The 18,998-nt window shown below is 42.5% G+C and overlaps 1 protein-coding gene across 5 annotated transcripts in view; it reads right to left on the bottom strand.

Annotated features, from left to right (window-relative positions):
- The window catches only part of PTPDC1 (protein tyrosine phosphatase domain containing 1), a 47,001-nt gene extending 28,214 nt beyond the window's left edge, over positions 1–18,787 (bottom strand). For 2 of the 5 annotated variants that reach the window (XM_077325588.1, XM_077325590.1), the window contains exon 1: positions 17,861–18,063. Coding sequence is in view for 1 of the 5 variants with exons in the window: in XM_077325587.1 (XP_077181702.1) it covers positions 17,252–17,255 (4 nt within the window). In the remaining 4 variants the exon portion in view is untranslated. Of the gene's footprint in view, positions 1–17,251; positions 17,782–17,860; positions 18,064–18,654 lie in introns of those variants that run through there. The other 3 variants (XM_077325589.1, XM_077325591.1, XM_077325587.1) reach the window with 3 other exon arrangements.
- Between the last annotated feature and the right edge of the window lie 211 nt (positions 18,788–18,998).

Raw genomic sequence — 18,998 nt, 5'->3', positions numbered from 1 at the left:
CCCTACATTGGAAACAATGGAAGATGAGGGCACCTTCTTTTGGAGCCCAGAAAATTGGATCCCTTTATCTAATCTTTTTAAAACTCAGGGGAGTGACTTTATCTCAAAAACAGCCCCCCCCCTTGAAATCCCCAGATTGATTCTCCATTATAGTCTACTAGTAATCAAGCCCGCTGTAATCACAATACAGCGTGTGCTAGGCAAGGGAGCCCCCGGCAGCTGCACTGCCGGCAAGGGAGCAACTGCGAGCCGCGCCTGCGGGAATCAGAGAGGCCAATCGGCAGGTGCTTCGAGCCTGCTGACTGGCCCCGCCAATGGTCTGTCCGGAGGAAGGGGCCAATCGGCACCTTCCTCATCCCGGACAGAGCCCGCCTTATCTCCTCCCCCTAAACCCTTACGGCTTTATTTAGTCTGCAGCGCCCGTGGCGCCGTGGGCGGGGTTAGGATGATGAGCACTGACTGTAATGTATAACCACAGACTATAATGCAGTCAAAAAAAAAATCCTGAACATTTATTGAATTTGAATTTAGTATTTAGATTTGGGAATATCAAGAAATACTGATATTTTTCAGGTTCAATAAACACAGTTTAATTTAATAATGGAATTTTAATAATGCAAATGTAACAGGTTTTGATTTTAAATACATGATTTGGAAAGTGATATTGGTTTCCTTATATATTACATTTGTAAACATTTCTCAGTAAAAACTCAAGCTTAAAGAAAAGATTGTGTCATCATTCACAAATATGGTATATCCAAAATATAAGACCTTATAATATCAGTTACAGAAAATAAAGAACAGATGGTGGAGAAATGGGAAAACTGTATCCAGTGCCTGGCAACCCATCACCACTTGAATATCAGCTTGCTATAACACAAAGTAAATACTTATGACTCATACGATTATTAACTAATGGAAAGGTCAAATGCCCTCTCCTACACACTGCCATTTGATCCTGGAGCCACATTAACAGCTTCCCATTCAGCATTATATAGGGAAATTGCTCTAGTGCTGAACTTCTGAGGTTCAAAATTACTAATTTAGACTCAGAACTTGTCCCACCTTATTTCATTAAAGGGAGGAATTTGAATTATACCTCTCTCTGCTCAATTTCTTCCAGCCCCACTGGCCCAGTGTTAAATAATTATTTGAGATAGACATGAAAAATACATGTGTTAGCCAGAAGAAAGCAGTTGGCTAATGTTAGAAATGGGATGTTGGATGAAATAGATCTGAAAAAACAATTTCTGATGTTCTTACAATAACTATTACTCACATACATGGTAAAATTATTATGAATGTATCCCATGTGATAAGTCAGATACAGGAATCAACCTAGTGGCTTAAACTGTGAGTCTCAGTTTTCCACAGTTGTTATATGCCAGCGCATTCTTACCACATTGACTTCTGGATGCCGAACCAGATTTTGTGCCTAGCATTCTACATTTGTGGGTTTCTCTGGCGCCATCCAGGAGTTCTTTTGTGGCTTGTATTTTATGATTCTGTCAGGAGAGTAGGCATTCCTGGCTCCTGCCTTGCCTCTCTTCCATTTAAAAAAAAGAATCAGAGCATGTGCAATAATATAATGGCTAAGGTGACCAGCCGTCCCGGTTTTTATGGGACTGTCCCAAATTTTCAGAGACACAGCATTGGTTGGATTTCAAAGTAATCTGTTTAAGGTGAGAAACAGTGGAGGAAGCCAATGCAACTTTTGAGCTTCCACTTTAGGTAATTGCGAATTCCTTCCCGGGGGGGGGGGGTGTCGTATTTTCTCAGGATACAGAAAATGTGCAGCAAACAAGGAATGTATTCAGCAATCTGCCTGAATCAGGAGTGAAAGTAATGAAATTCCACGGAGCTTTATGGATGCTGCCGTAAAGTTTTTAGTCACTGCAGAAATGGCCTCAGTGTTGTCATTGTGGTCAATATATTTGAACACTTGGAATGGACTGAAGAGCAGGTACAAGGTCAATCTCAAGGGCTGACAAAAGTAGCTCTTGACCAGTGCTGGCATAGAAACAAATCCCTTCTTCTGCTGCACAGTACTGCTGACAGAAGAATGAACGAATTTCTAAGGCCATGTGAATGGCTGCCAACTCTGCACTTTCAACTTATGATCTAAACCAATTGCAGAACTCTTCCATGACAAGTGGCAAATGTGCATTGTACCAGTCACTAGTACAATGGCAGCTATAGCAGTGCATATTCCCATTATTAAAATGTGTTGAAATGGCTTATGAATAATGTTCTTAAACAGATTTATAAATACTGTGTCATTTTTAGCATACTTACAAGGAAGCATAACCCAAATACAATAACTGCAATTTACTAACATAAACAGAACAGGAGGGACAATGAAACATTCTCAGCTAATTCCCAAATGCCTGAAGAAATAAGTATGTCTTAACCTGTTTCCAAAAAGAGACTAAGGATAAAGACAAACAAGCTAGCTGAGGGAAGTGCATTTCATAATGCCAAGGCCATTACACTAAAACAGGGGCATTTCTTACCTTTACACTTCTAAAAAAGAACTATACACTATATGTGTACATACACAATACATAGTGGTTAGTGTTGGCTTAGGATATGGGAAAGCCAGGAATGAATTGAATCCTTACTCAGTTATGGAAGTTTGCTGGGTGACAGTTTTAGCCTAGTCTATCTTTTGAGTATAAAATGCAGAGAGAAGAACAATGTAAGTGACTGGGTCCCCAAAAGGGGGAAAAGAGGCATATAAACAAAATAAGCATATTTAGAAAGTCTTCAATACCAGCAGTATATTTATTTAACATAGGACAATGCAAATGAAGTTACTGCATTCCTTTTATTTTCAGAATAAAAAAGTGGGAAAGACAAGAAACACGACTGTTTTTAGCAACTTTATATAAGTTAATAAGAAGAACTGAAGGAGTAAAGGTCACAAAGAAAAAAGACAGGATATGCAGAAGGAAAATGGCAAACATATGCAAAGAATAAGGGTAGAAAAAGAGAGGAAAAATGGAAGAGAGGCTGGGTATGGGGTAGAATGGGAAACCAGTGTAGTTTTGAAGAGAAACCTCATAATCTGAACAACGAATTCTATGAATAATTTTGCCAAGTGATTTTTGGAGAGAACCAAAAAAGGATGAAAGTATGACAAAAAGGAGGCCAAAAAGAGGAAGCCTGATTAACTTTATTCAAAGAGAAAATATGTTGGGCATGCTCTCCCCACCTTTAAAAAAAAACTGCTTAGTTTTAGGTTCTTAATAAAATCATTATTAGCATCAGGACACATTTGTAGCATACCTTTCTCCCTAATGGGGACCCACAGTGGCTTACATGATTTCCTCCCTTCCATTTTATCCTCATAACAGCAAGCTTCCATGACACGGGGATTTAAACCTGGATCCCCCAAATACTGGTCCAATGCTCTTAACTGAGGTTTTAAAAAAACCACACAGGAGAATATTTCAAGGGGAACATGACTTGGCAACTAATTGCATATGGGGAGAAAAGTCAGGGAGATACACAGACAGCTAATGAGTTGGGCTGGATGGGTTAGTTGTTATAGACTGAAAAGAATGGTGAAGAGGCTTGATTTAGAAAAACTGACTGGCCTTAGGCAAGTCACAGTGTTTCAGCAACACACACACAAAATAAATTATATGATGGGGCTCTGAACACATCTGTAAACCACTCGGGGAGTGGTATACATAATTGGTTAGGGGGGGTGGGCCAAGTCCGGGAACGGCCAAGGGGCCAATTGGAAGGTGCGCAGTGCCTTCTGATTGGCCCATTACCCGGACTGACAAGAATTATGGCCAGTTGGGTGAGGGGCACACCCGGGGCCTCGCACAGACCCTGGGTACGCTTCCCAGGCCCTCAGGAGGCACTTCCTCTCCCCCCCAACCCCCCCTCTCCCTCAGCGCTTCCCGGTGGCCTACATAGCAGCCGGGAATCTCACAGGGAGGACCCTTTCTAAGCCTGTTCTGAGGCACGCAGGGAAGCCTCCCCCACCTCCCTCCCTGCCAAGTCTCCGGCTTCCCTGCAGGCCTCGGAGCAGGCCCATTGCGTCCTTGATGTGGCGGGCCTGCTCTGAGGCCCGCAGGGAAGCCTCCTTCAACCAGCTGCCTACTTGCTGAGTCCCTGGGCCGTGGCAAACTCCAGGTAGTCAAGTAATGGGCTAGTTGGAAGGCGCTTTGCGCCTTCCGATTGGCCCCTCACCCAACTGGCCATAATTCTTGTCAGTCCGGGTAATGGGCCAATCAGAAGGCACAGCGCACCTTCCAATTGGCCCCAATTGCCCCAGATATTAGAAAAACTAGAGGTTCTGGAAGATGCCATCATGCATCTCACCAGGATCATCAACCAAGTTCATGTGAGTTATTTTATACTAATATTTTATGTCCTCAAAAGCTCATACATTCTGTTTCAAATACATGCTTATCATTTATCCCAAGAACGCTGGCTTTGCCTCTCATGCAAAAACACAGTCTTCTTTGGTAGCTGTCCTTGCTGCTCGAAACTTCTGGATACTTACAGCCTCATCCCATACTGTTCCTAGATTACTAATATCACTAATATCCTCACAGAGAGAAATCCATCTCTAGTCTCTGAGGAGTGCAAAAGGCATATGAACTGAATAACTAAAGTTTTGGGATTTTACTTCTAGATTGTTTAAAGGCTCCATTTATTTAGTTCTAAACATCATGTTTATTTGTCACAGGAAGGGTTAATACGCACAATTTCAAGTAGCTGTATGAACTTGGAAAACTTAAATCAATTACCCTGACCACCCAAAGTGAGGGTCTTCTAATTGCTAGGACTCATTTGCAACATCTGAGAGTTGTAGAGGACAGTGTCCAAAGAAGTTTATGGTTTACACACACAATGCCTCCACATTCACAGGGTGATAACAGTAGCCAGGGAAAACATTTAATTTGGGCAGAAGCCATTTGTGCTTTGTGAGATGCTACTCTAAGATCCCACTGGTTAAGAAGCAACCAACAGGGAATGCTATAGCATTTTCACTTATAGGATCTTTAAATAGGGCAGGGTCCTATTAAATAAAAGAGTAAGGCCACCTGGGGAGGAGTTAGGGCGGGTCCTGTCCAGGATAAAAACTCAGAGGGCCCAATCAGGAGCCGCGAGGCGGCTCCTGATTGGGCCCTCCGAGTGTCCATCCAGGGCCAAGCAGCCAATGGGGAGGTGCACAAAGTGGCTTCCTATTGGCCCCTCACCAGGACAGACCAAAATTCCATTCACCCAGCCCAGTCTGGCTGCCAGTCTGCTCCTGACCACCAAAGGGAGAGGAGGTCAGTAGGGCTGCCAAGGGGGATGAGAACAGAGGCTGTGCCAGCCTTTTTCGCCCCAAGGCTGTCCTAACTGCCATGTCCAACTGTAAATGGCCTCAGAGCCCTGACAGAGCTGGCAGGAGGCTGCAGAGTGCTCCCCCTCCCCCCTTCAGGCCTGCTGCGAAGGAGCCTCTGACAGGCCCTGACTGAGGGGAGGGAGGCCTTTCCAAGAGCAACACAGGGGAGCCTGAGGCCTTCCTTTTGGGGGGGGGGACTTTCCCCTTCTGCCAAACAGTTGCCTGACAGGGAGGCCACAGAAAAGCCCCTTCTCACTTAAAATACTGCTCTGGCCGTAGGTTAGACACAGCCAAGCCATATGTCCTTCTTCTTTGCAACTCTCTGCAGATTTGAGGCCACTGCACAGCATTATTCTGCAGAGGAAGCTGGCTCTTTTGTCTCCTGTTTCATCTGCACAACAACCCTGTGCAGTAGGCCTCAAGTCTTTCAATTCAACAACAACCTGTGTGGGAAGCCTTAAATGTTTCTTCTCTACCACACCCTGTCCGAAGTAGCCCTTTCTGCCTGGGGAACTGATCTTTATACTCTGCAGGTGAGCTGTAATTCCAGGAGCTCTCCAGGCCATACCTGTAGGTTGGCTACCCCTGGGTTGGAAATATTCCTGGAGGTTTGGAGGTGGGACTTCAAAATCGTACAATGCCTCAGAGTCCAGCCTTCAAATGAGCCATTTTTGCCTGCAGTTGGTAGGGAGTGGTGCAGGAGTGTCCCTCCTGGCCTATGGGTTATGGCCAGCCCTTATCAGAAACTGTTTGTATTCTGGGGCGCAGACAGGCAGACCAGCATCAGTCCTGTGAGTCTGGAAAGTGCAGGAAGATCTAAATAAATATTTACAGCCTGAAACTAAATAGAGAACAAATAAATGTCTGGAGACACATCGTCACTGAAATAGTAACTGGCAAATAACCTTGGCCTGGCAAATAAAAAAACAGTTTTAAAAACCTTACTAAGGTCAAGACTGCTGTGCACAGACAGTCTTCCTCTTAGGGTTGCCAGCTTCCCTGTGAGGCTCGCTACCCCACCTCCCTCATGGGGAGTCTGCTATGGGGAGAGAACGGGAAGACGATTGGAAAATGCTTTGAGACACCTGAGGCCTGCTGGGTCACTGTGGCCCATTCCCAGTTCTCTCAGATCTCTCACAACCCCACATACCTCACAGGTTGACTATTGTGGAGAGACGAATGGAAAAGGTGTTTGTAAACCGCTTTGAGACTCCTTTGGGTAGTAAGCAATAGGGTACAAAAATCCGTTCTTCTAAGGAGCAACAATGAAAGAGGCATGTGGGCACATAACATTTTACCAACAGTGAAAATATGGGAGACAGAAGGAACAGGGTGGACACCTGTGTACTGTGACTACCCCATGTGTATTAGGGCAGAGGGGCATTTCGGTGAATGTGGCCTAATTCACACAAGAAGGGAAATGACGCAGAACTGGGGGGGATTGGTTGCCATGTAATCTTCCCCTAAGAAGAGTCTCCGGTCTGATTTTCCCTTCACATATCTGAGGACATGGCTCTGGAAAGCTCATCTGTAACCACTATTCCCAAAGGTCAGTCCTCTTCCACAATCAACGAACATTCCACACCACAGGTTCTTGACACCCTTATCTCCACACCCATGGCCTCATTTGCCACCATGCCACCACAACCTCCCACACAACACACTTTCAACCCCATGCCCTTACAGACTGCACAACTCCTCCCCTTCCTCTGCCCACTGCCAAGCTCTAGCGCCCGTTGTATTCTTGGAGACAACGGGCTTTGCCCCTAGTAAATTATAATGCTGTTAACAGATGTTTCAAAGAATCTTGGCCCCAACTACATGACCTTAATCAAGTCCTTCCAGGGATAATAATATTGGCATTTCCTACAGAGCTATAATAATGATGATGTATGTTTCTTGGGACACTGGAAGTGTTACATAATGCTAAGTATTATTATTGGGGGGGGGGGGGAGCATGGGAACTGCTGCCAGAAAGAGCGAGCTGAAAAGACAGAGCAGGTTAGATCTCAGATGTTGGCTTGTTTTTTAAATCTTCTGTGTTGGTGCTACAAAGCCATTCAGCAGCAGCTGACAGAATGATTAAATGAGACATCTGCAATAAGAGCAGCTTACATACAGCAAGTGGAAACGTCCACATTGTGATGCTGCCTATCAATTAAAGTTAGCTTTCACATAGTGAACACCACACTGGCCTGAAGGTCATTAGAAAATCACATATATGGGATCAGAATTGGTGAGTCCTCCTCCTGGGCTGTCAGTCATTGAACCAAATCTATCCAAGGTATCCATTTCCAGGATAGAAATAGTAAGACAGAATTGTCTAGAGCAGCCTTTTTCAACCTCTTGTCCATGGAGGAGCCCCTGAAGTAATTTTTCAGACTTCAAGGAGCCCCGGAAGTGATGTCAACTGGCCATGCCCCCTGTCACACCCCCAAAAGTGACATCACCACATCCTTAGCCCTCCCTTTGCTCCCTCCCACCCCCACCGCCCGCCTTTACTACTAATATGCCAGCTCTGCCTCACATAGACCAGAAAGAAGAGTAGCTCATAAGATAGCCTGGACCCCACCTCCTCATACCACACCACTTATGAGCTCCTGTGGACTCCCTTCAGAGCTCCCACAGACCCTGGTTGGGAATCCCTGGTTTAGAGGCACAAGAGCACCACTTGAGCTGGGGAAAAGTTAGTTTGGCCCCACAGAGATACAGACAACATGTTATGCATTCACAGATAAGTGCCTATTTTTTAAAAAAGGAAAGTTATCCCTCTCCTAAACATCTAGTTACATAATTTGAGCAACTGACAGAAAGAGCAGGGATACAAGACCAAGATCAGAAAAAAACAGCAATTGATAACAGTCTTTTCTTTTCAGAAAAGCCATTCACCACCTGTTTTATTCACAAATGACTTTTACTTAATCATTAAGCACCATGTTTACATATGGCCATTACTGCTTATTATCTACCAAGTACATACAAAAGGAATAAAGGCACAGAATTTAGTAGAACTCGGGATACACGCTGTTCCATGGCAGCTCAGCATTTCAAACTACCAGGCATTTATTAGGAAGTAACTGAATACTAAATTGCTGAACTTAATTGGCAGTAAGTAATCCACTATCAGAACGTCATTAAGGTAGGGGCTGCTTAACAATTTCCAGATATTTTACCAACTAGCAATCAGTACTGCAAGCTACAATGGAACAGTGGGAAACTGAATACATTAATGGCTTCAAAAACGAAACTCTGACATTATTTCACCTTTCCCAGTTTTATATGGGAACTATACAAGAAAATATGTTTTATAACTGACCTGCTATATTAAACGACTGTAGTTCGCTTCTACTGGCACATTTCAAATCTCTAAACTAAGGCACCTCTGGTTTTAAATGAGCTTAAGAGGCAATTACTTCACAGTAATTTCAGCTTGCTATGCTTACCTGTAACCCAGAAAAAAGAGTTGTTGATAGTTGGTTCTGTCATTATTATTACTTTGACCAATCACAAGAAACGTACTGGGGAGAAACAGTTGCTTATAGAAGTGGGTTCTGAATGTTTTTTTGCAGCTGTTAATTGGATTTGTAAGGTAATCTGGGAGGAGCCACTAAAAGCCTATTTTTCTCTTCAGGCTACAGGAATATCCAAAGTAAGGCAGATCATTATCTTATGTAGTGACTTTTTGGGTCTTCTATATTCTAAAGGATTTTTTTTAAGCTGTAACAGTGAGGCAACACACTTTTTACAAAATCAATTAAAAGATATATGTACCTGAGTACTTTTGGATATTGAACTAAAATGCTGTTTCAAATCTTTACATATGAAGCTAATAGTGAATACTTGAACAACTAACATTAATTTAGATATGTAATTTTATATATATATTCAGAAGTTTGTTTTCATTTACAGCACTTAGATTGTTGTGTCTGTTGTCTCTGATAAGTTTCACTTGCTCATATTACTTCTTCAAGATTTTGCTTGGTCATGTGACTTTTTCAACCTAAGGCACTGGGGGATATAACTAATTTAACAACTCTGTATTTAAAATAACTAATTATAGAATTACAGCATGGCATGGAGTGCAAAGAGCAGTGGACTCTAAACTGGAGAACCAGGTTTGATTCTCCACTCCTCCACATGCCGCCTGCTAGGTGACCCCGCACTAGTCACAGTTCTTAGAGCTGTTCTTGCAGAGGAATTTTCTTAGTGCTCTCAGCCCCACCTACCTCACAGGGTGTTTGTTGTGGGGAGAGGACGGGAAAAGTGCTTGTAAGCTGCATTGGGATTCGTTCAGATAGTGAAAAGTGGGGTATAAAAAACCAGATCTTCTTATTATCTTTGTATTTAAAATCTAATTACTTAAAATTACTACTGCCACTTGCATGTGGTTAAACAAAGCTGTAAGAAAAACACCGGGCAATTCATCAAAATTTGCACAGTACATGGAACAGTCTATATATATGCTAAAGGGATAGTTCCAGTCACTGAATGGACTGTTTCATGACTTTCTGTTTTATACTTACACCAGATATTTGTCATGGCCTAATCACTTTTCAGCACAGTAACCTACATGCACAAAATTTCTCAGCTGAAAGTATCTATTCTATTTATGCAAGCAAGAAGGTTCCAGAAACAACTTTGCCTAAAGCCTAAGCTGCAACCTAATTAAGCCTGGAAAATAGTGTGTCAGCTAAGGTCTTTGATTAGCCAATGAAGTCATTGGACTCAAAACTGAACTCAATTGTTGACTCCTTTAAGACCTATCCATTTGGTTGTATTCACAGACACCGAATGATGGAATCAGAAAGACTTAGGAATTCAGAAAAAATACTGAATGATTCTTTATTTCTTAATCTATGTTATCTTTAAACCATAAATAAAAATAAATAAAAATACACCTCTCTGCTTCTGAGCAATGGAGTGTTTTTGACTGACATACATGAGGGAACAGTCCAGCAACACTATCAATGCTCACAGCAGAGGTCTTACTATAATAGTCAGTTGTACCCCTGTTCAGCATGAAACCTATATGCCATTTATACATAGGTACCTGACCCAGAAAGCCCAGGCTAGCCCTGTCTTGTCAGGGGTAGTATTTGTATGGGAGATCTTCAAAGAATATCCAGAGTTATGGACCATTAACGCATGGACAACCCACAGGTTTCTTCCCCACTTCTCGGGTTGTCAATTAATGTAAGCCACCAATCCCCTCTCAGCAGTGGTTTTGGGGACTCAAACATTCCCTGTCCCACCAAAAATATGGTTTTATTATTTTTTTTAAAGGAAAATTCTACATTGCCACAACAATCAGACATTCAACTTGATTTCTTTTCAGGATTTGTTTTATGATGGTCTCGATTTATGTTTGGGTAGATTTCTGATGGGCTTGTAACATAAGCTGGCCAGAGTGATTGGACCCCGAGCATTGTGTGTTCACAAAACAGAATAAAAATACAGAACAGGGACGCTATGCTAATAGGAAGAGGTCTGCTTCATAATACCCCCCCCCCCAATCTTTCCCCATTCATGCCCTACCACCAGAAAACAAAAACATGAATGTGTTTTAGATAGGGTTGCTGGTTGCTGCCAAGATATTACTATGTACTTTGATGAGAATAGACAGTACATTTTATTTCCACAGATATATGGACATGTCAGTTATGATTCGGTTTTGTGGGAGTAGCAACTAGAAATTATGGTAATCAGAGTAGATGACCATCGGAAAAGGAGGCCAAACTATACATCACATACTGACATGGAGCCCCTGCAGCAGAGAACACATAGCTCACTTGGCCATTTCAGCTTGAAAACATAGCACAGGTGGGAAGGTGGAAGCCTCTGCTCCCCTCTATGGCATGCTCCTGAGTCAAATAAGCCTCCTACATGCTTGAGACAATTAGTTCCCTGACATCACATCTCTCTACAAAAGGGACTCTGGCCTAACTCATGAAACAGATAACATATGGCCCCATATCTTGCTTTGAAATTTGGAGGCTAGCTCCTGGAGCTAAAGAAATTTTTTCAAGGCTTCATATACTGAATTTACATACAAGTGAAATCTCCAAATTAATAATGAGTAGACCCTTCTTAGCTGTGGAGCCCACATTGCAAAATCCTCTGAGCAATGCTTAGCAAATTTCTTAACCGCATGCTCCCAACAAAAAAAAGGCATTTTTTGTGTGTGAAGGATTAATTCTTCACAGAGCCAGACTGCCTTGAGTGACAGGCTGCTCTAAGAGATCTGCTTGTTTAGCATCAGTTGAACACAGAAAGACTTCTGAACTGGATGCTGAGGAGAATTCAATCTGATTGCAACCCTTGCTAAGAAGAGTAGTGTTATGCCAGTTTCATAATTCACCCGAGAGCAGTTTAAAACAGACAGGAGAACTGGGGAAAGTTGGCAAGGATGTTTAGAAAGTAGGCGAAGATTCCCATTTGTGCCAAAGAAAGAAGATAGATCTTTTAATGAGAGAAGAATTTCCCTACTCAGCTCTGAAAAATGTAGAAATGCCTGGTCCAGTGTGGTTAGAAACTGCCTTTAGAGACCTGAAGAGTCAGTTATAAACTCTAGATGAATTCTGATGCTTCAAGAGAAGGGGTATGGATACTAGAAAGAGTGTACCAGTCTTCCGGAAACTAAAAAAGAGAATCATAGAATCATAGAGTTGGAAGGGGCCACACAGGCCATCTAGTCCAACCCCCTGCTCAACGCAGGATCAGCCCTAAGCATCCTAAAGCATCCAAGAAAAGTGTGTATCCAACCTTTGCTTGAAGACTCCCAGTGAGGGGGAGCTCACCACCTCCTTAGGCAGCCTATTCCACTGCTGAACTACTCTGACTGTGAATTTTTTTCCTGATATCTAGCCTATATCGTTGTACTTGAAGTTTAAACCCATTACTGCGTGTCCTCTCCTCTGCAGCCAACAGAAACAGCATCCTGCCCTCCTCCAAGTGACAACCTTTCAAATACTTAAATAGGGCTGTCATGTCCCCTCTCAACCTTCTTTTCTCCAGGCTGTACATTCCCAAGTCCCTCAACCTATCTTCATAGGGCTTGGTCCCTTGGCCCCAGATCATCTTCGTCGCTCTCCTCTGTACCCTTTCAATTTTATCTACATCCTTCTTGAAGTGAGGCCTCCAGAACTGCACACAGTACTCCAGGTGTGGTCTGACCAGTGCTATATACAATGGGACTATGACATCTAGTGATTTAATGTGATGCCTCTGTTGATACAGCCCAAAATGGCATTTGCCTTTTTTACCGCTGCATCACACTGCCTGCTCATGTTTACTTTACAATCCACAAGTACCCCAAGGTCTTGTTCACACACAGTGTTACCTAGAAGCGTATCCCCCATCCAGTAGGCATGCTTTTCATTTTTCTGACCCAGATGCAGAACTTTACACTTATCTTTATTAAACTGCATCTTGTTCTCATTTGCCCATTTTTCCATTGTGTTCAGATCTCGTTGAACTCTGTCTCTATCTTCCGGAGTATTTGCCAGTCCTCCCAATTTGGTGTCATTTGCAAACTTGATGAGTAGTCCCTCCACCACCTCATCTAGATCATTAATAAATATGTTAAAAAGTACCGGGCCGAGCAGCGAGCCCTGAGGTACCCCGCTACTCACCTCTCTCCAGTCTGATGAAACACCATTGACAACAACTCTTTGAGTGCGGTTCTCTAACCAATTCCCTATCCACTTAACTATCTGAAAATCCAGATTGCAGTCCTTCAATTTATCCATCAGAACATCATTGGGAACCTTGTCAAAAGCTTTACTAAAATTCAAGTAAATGACATCAACCGAATTTCCCCGATCCAGCAAACCTGTTACTTGGTCAAAAAAGGAAACCAGGTTGGTCTGGCAGGACCTGTTGGAGACAAATCCATGCTGACTTCCTTGGATCACCAAATTGTCCTCCAGATGTTTGCAGATCGCTCCCTTTAATATCTGCTCCATTATCTTCCCCACAACAGGGGTCACAACAGAGAATACTCAAAGCAAATATATGGAGTGCTTGGGGAAAACACTGGAACAAAAGCCTCTCATCATAAAGGTTTAAGTCATTGTGAAAAGCTTAAGAAACTCTCATTAGCCTGAAATATAAGTACTAATAAAGTCTGTGCATGTACTAGTTTCATCTATATTAAGTCACCTCTGAAATGTCAACCCTTGATTTTACCTGATCTTTCTCCTCTATGTTGAATAAAATGTTTTATTAATTTTGAGTTTCAAAATGTCTCAAGTGGCATTTTCAACAATTCAAGTTAAAGGGCAATACCAACCCTTCTCTCGGGTTTCTGGGCAGAGCCAGCAGTAAAATATCATACTGGAGCAGGTGAGGCAGCCAGAGTTCTTCAGGAAAGAAGAAAACAGACCACTAGGGCTGCTCAATCAGCAAGGCAAATAGAAACAGGGAAATGGACCAGGCCATCATAGGATCTTATTGCAGTTTGCACTGTCAGCTGCCTTTGGGCAGAGCAATTATTGTATTTATATTTCATAAAGAAAACACCATCAAATTTCATAGAAGGAGGGAATCTGTTCCCAGTCAGTGTGAGCTAGGGATGAATGGGGAGTAGCAAGTTCCTTCCAGGATTCTGCCAATTCCTACCAGGATTCTGTGATCTGCCACGTTCTCTTTCATTTGTTTCTCATGTTCGGCTTAGAATGGTGCTTCCGGCCAGGGGGTCTTCCCCCAGCTATGACTGACCTGAAAGGCTCAACAGCAGATATATTCATTCAGGCCCCAGCAGGGTCCATAGGGACTACAGGAATGGCAAGTTGTCTCTGTCCAGGCAAGTCAAAATATGAAGACTGAGTGAACAAAACCCCCAACTTGTTAAACTCTTACTTCTTCAATTCAGGAGTAGCAACAATCTAGAAACATCATATCTTGTTATACTAACTGGCGTCTCAGTATCAGAATAACTAAGAGTGGAATCTCCAGCACAATTTAAAAGTTATGCAGTAACTGCTGGCCCCAAACCAGGACAGACACTTGCTAATGATTATACCCTAAATAACCCATTTTCCTCATGTGGTGCAATGGCATCATGCTATGGCATTGTCAAAACACTGGGAAGAACAGAAGGGCAATTTTTTCCCCACTACTGAACACTCAAACTGAATTGTATTAAATCACAATGTACAAATCAAGCACAGAGAAATGGCAAGAAATCCTGCAATTCCCTCTGTCACCAGCCACCACTTGTACAGAGCGGATGTTAAATTAGTAACAAATAGCTATAGAGACATACACTGCAACTTATTAAAGATATAAAACCTTATTATTTCTCTCAAGAATGAACAAATAGATATACCTTAACTGTGACAGCCAACATCAAAAGCTAACTATTGCCTCACTTATTTACATATTTTGTTTGTTGCCTCACAAATATTGTTTGTTGCCTCACAAAAATCCACAAAGGATTTTACAGAAATTGTTAATGAAAAAATAAGAGGAAAATTCAAAGGCACTTGGCTTACTTGAATATATTACTTAGGATAAATTACCCAGGTCTAGCACTCACTTTTTGTAGCTGAGATATCAGCTAGCAAGAAGCAAGTTGTTTACTCCAAGAATGAAGAGTCAAGGGAACAATACAAAAGAAAAATAATTAACTTCTCATCACAACATGCAAGTAAACACTTTGTTTTTTAATTGTGTTAATATGGGAAATGTTAATACAGGAAAATCAATGGATAGCTGAAATAGAAACCAAAAGCAAATATGTATAATTTTTTTTACAAATGAAAATAGTGAGTAAACTGACATGTTATTTTTAAAATATCTTAACAAAAACTTTAAATCATCAAAGAAAAGTGCATTAAATAAGCAAAAGATATGCTATCAAACATACAATCCTCCCAGAACAAATGCAGATATCCATGTATTTAATAGTTTAATTCCAGTGCAAAATGAGGGTGAAGCATGAAAAGTAATTATACAATAAAGTCACATTATTCGCAAGAGATACAGTCTCAAGACATAACTGCTTAGATGGCTGAGCACAATAGGTCACTGCTGCTAAGTGATACAAATGCTGCAATTACCATATGTGTTAATTAAATGGCTCCTGTGGTGAATCTCGTCATATCAAAGTTTACCACTGTGATAATAACCCAAACTGGGTAATGTTAAGTCCCATTTATTTCAAGGGAAAAGCAAAATACACACTTAAAATTTCTCCCAGTGAAATCAATAGTACTTTGAAGTTTAATTCCCAAATTGTGAAAGTCAAAAAATAAACCTTTGATTCATACAAACACATTTCCCTTAGCCATTGGAGAAAGACCTATAAGTACAGAAACCCATGACACTACATAAAAGCCAGTACTGAAAACATTCAGTGCTGCAAAATTATCTTGAGTCCCTGTCCTTATGAAAGCCAATTTCCTTGAAAAACTGATTATCATACCTGCTCAAAAATGTGATTTATTGTCTTTCTTTTAACCCATTTAACTTTTCAGCTGTTCATATTAACTACTGATACTTTATAACTGTTGTTTAACTGTTGCTATAGATTATGTACATAGCCTTGAGGATAAAGCCGAGAATATATATGTAGTATGTAATATGCAATGAAATAAAACTTTTTAGAATATTTCAAATTGTTAGAACAGATAACTAATAACACCAGAGAATATGCCTGAAGGTGCCCATAACACATTATCACCTACTATATGTTTTCCAAAAGTTTAGGTAGCAGTAAAATGTGTTCCTGGAAAAAAACCTCAAAAGCTTTATTACTTTTTCCAAGAGTGTGAAAATGTTATTTTCCTGAGTACACTCTTGAAATTAACAACAGTAGTAGATTATAGAAATGGCCTACCTTTTATAGCCTACATTTTATCATATAATATGCTGCATATTCATTGACTATTTCCACTGACCAAGTAAGAGCTGGCTATCCCCTATTAACCCATCGACTTTACATTCTCTGTGTGCAGTGGTGGGGATGGATTTTTAGTCTGCTGCCAACTTTTCTGGTTTTATTGTTTGGATTTTTGTTCTTTTTGGGGAAGTATATTGTATGGTTTTATCTATAGTTAGCTGCTTATAGCATGGTGGGATATAAATTAAGCTATAAATAGTAGCAGGGCAAAACAATATTTTTTTCCAGTTTCATGATGAAAAACAGCTTTTAAATTTGCTCATACAAATGGCTTACTAAATATGGAGCAAACAAGGGGGGGAAAAGCGTGGCTCAATAAATCTTGCAAGTTACTATGTATTCCAACTGGAGGTCAATCTTAAGCAAGAAGAAAAGTTCTTACCTTCATAATATTTAATCATCATCATCAAAATAACCAAAGACTAGTGTCCTAAGTAATGTCTAGTTTTGTTGTTGGCCTTCCTCAGTTGTATAATAATAACTGCATGCAACCAAAAATTCAGAGTTCAAGATCTCTTGGAAAACAGAATACAAGCCAGCTGAAAAGGGTTTCATGCCTTTTGCATTCATATGGGCAGAATCTAGAGCCAAATCTCTTTGAAATATACTCCAGGGCATTTGTACTGAAAGTGGTTGAGAAAGGCTGCATTTCCCCCATTCTGTACTCACATACTTTATTATCCCACTTTCTTCACAAGCCACAGGAGCTTTTTCTTTTTTAAAAAGCGATACAAAACCCTGAAAACTCTGTCTGGTAGGGTGAGGACAGCAGAGATTCCTCTTTCAAAACAAGTCAGGTAGCACCTTAAAGACTAACCGTTGTGGCAGGGTATGAGCTTCCCTGAGTCCCTTGTCACTTCTTTAAAAGCCCTCTCACTTCTTCAGAACTGAGCGGTGACTCATGAAAGCTCATACCCTGCCACAAATTTTGTTAGTCTTTCAAGTGCTACTGGACTCTTGCTCTTTTGTACAGCCACACAGATTCACACACTTACTCATCTTGATCTCTTTCAAGACTGCCTTCAACTATTTAGGATGTGTGTGTGTGATCTCCAGCCATCAGTTTCCTCTCCTCTCCTCTCCCTCATTGTGTGGGGATGCCCCCCCTTCTCTGATGCCCCAACATTCCTAGTGATGACGACGCCCAAGCCTCCTATCTGACGAAGTGGCTTCTAGACTATTTATGCAACAATGAAATCGCGCATCATCACGAGAAAGGAGGGCGGCGTTGGGGTCTTCTTCCATTCATACCCTCTGCCTGCCTTTCTTTGGGAAGGGTCATTTGTCCTAAGGAGGGGGCAAATCCTATCCTAGATTACCAGTACAACAGAGGGCTACGCATGCTCTGTCTCCTGGCCTAAAAGACAACGGGGCGGCCGCGCTGGGTGTGCGAAGAGCTCACCCTGCACCTCTCCCAGCACGGGAAGCCCTGGGGAAAGGCCCTTGTGTGGGATCTTGTTCAGCTGCAAAGGTGGGGCGAGGGCTGTCGGAGCTAGGCATGCGCGGCACTGGGCAGCGCTGAGGCCACGGGGAGGACAGCGATGCTGCTGGCCGGCCGGCCGGCGGGAGAAGGAAGCCCAGGGAGGCGCCGGAGACGAACCCACCTCGTCACTCTCGCCTCCTAAAGGCTCGTCCGCCGCTCCTGCGCCTCCTCTCTGGGCCGGCCGCAGCCGGCATTGGGAGAAGGCCTGAGGGAGAGGTGGACCCGCCACGCCCTCTCCGCCGTGCTTGGGGAAGAAAGAAAGAAAGAAAGAAGGAGCGAGCGAGCGGCGACCGCTGCCGGCGCCAGGAGAAAGAGCAAGGAGTGCGCCTGCGCGGCACAAAGACTCGCGCGGTGACTCTGGCTTGCTGCTAAGGCGGCGGCGGCGGCTGGCGGGAAAGGGGGGGGGGCTTCTCCTCCTCCTCCTCCTCCTCTGTAGTCGGTCGCTGTGGTCGATGCCGACCGTCGACTTCTTGAAATAAACGAGTTCGTTGGTTTGATTCTATTCTGGTGCCGCCTCGAAGACTGTCATAATTTAATTGTTGCATAAATAGACTAGAAGCTACTTCGTCAGATATGATACTTGGGCGTCGTCGTCACTAGTCATGCGTTTAACGTTGGGGCATCAAAGAAGGGGAGGCATCCCCACACAAAGAGAGAGATGATTTCTACAATGGGACAAAATAAAGCCAACTTCATATTGGAGACCATTTCTTAGACTACAGGCAGTACCACAAAAACATGCATCCAATGTTGTGTGGTTGCAGTTTTGTAAAAAGGTATTTTTAATACATGGATCCTCAAGATTTGTGCACTAGATCATCCCAAACTCACCATCACTTATAATATCAATAGCCACAGCATCCACCACAAAAATCACGGGTCCATACCTTCAGAACTTTTGCATTCCAAACTCACCATCAAATCACATATCCTGGTCATGGCCACAGCTTGCACCACAAGCCTTCGTGGCAACACCACTGAACAAAAACATTCCAAAGCATGGATCCTGATGGCTCTTCAGCAGTTTTGAAATGGATCATCCCAATATCTCCCTCAAATATACATCCATGGTCACAGCTTGCACCACAAAAGTCACAGATCCACTACTACATGGTAACACCACAGAGCAAAAACATGGCTCCAAAGGACAAATCCTATTGGATCCTCAGGGTTTATGTATTGTCACCCCCCCCCCGCATCACCATCAAATATGTCATGCCCACAGCCACAGCATGCGCCACAAAAATGGCTCCACACAC

This window comes from Paroedura picta, chromosome 3, assembly GCF_049243985.1.
Source record: "Paroedura picta isolate Pp20150507F chromosome 3, Ppicta_v3.0, whole genome shotgun sequence".
Classification (NCBI taxonomy): domain Eukaryota; kingdom Metazoa; phylum Chordata; class Lepidosauria; order Squamata; family Gekkonidae; genus Paroedura; species Paroedura picta.
Note: the sequence above shows the minus strand (reverse complement) of the source record. Positions and strands in the feature narration are given on the sequence as shown.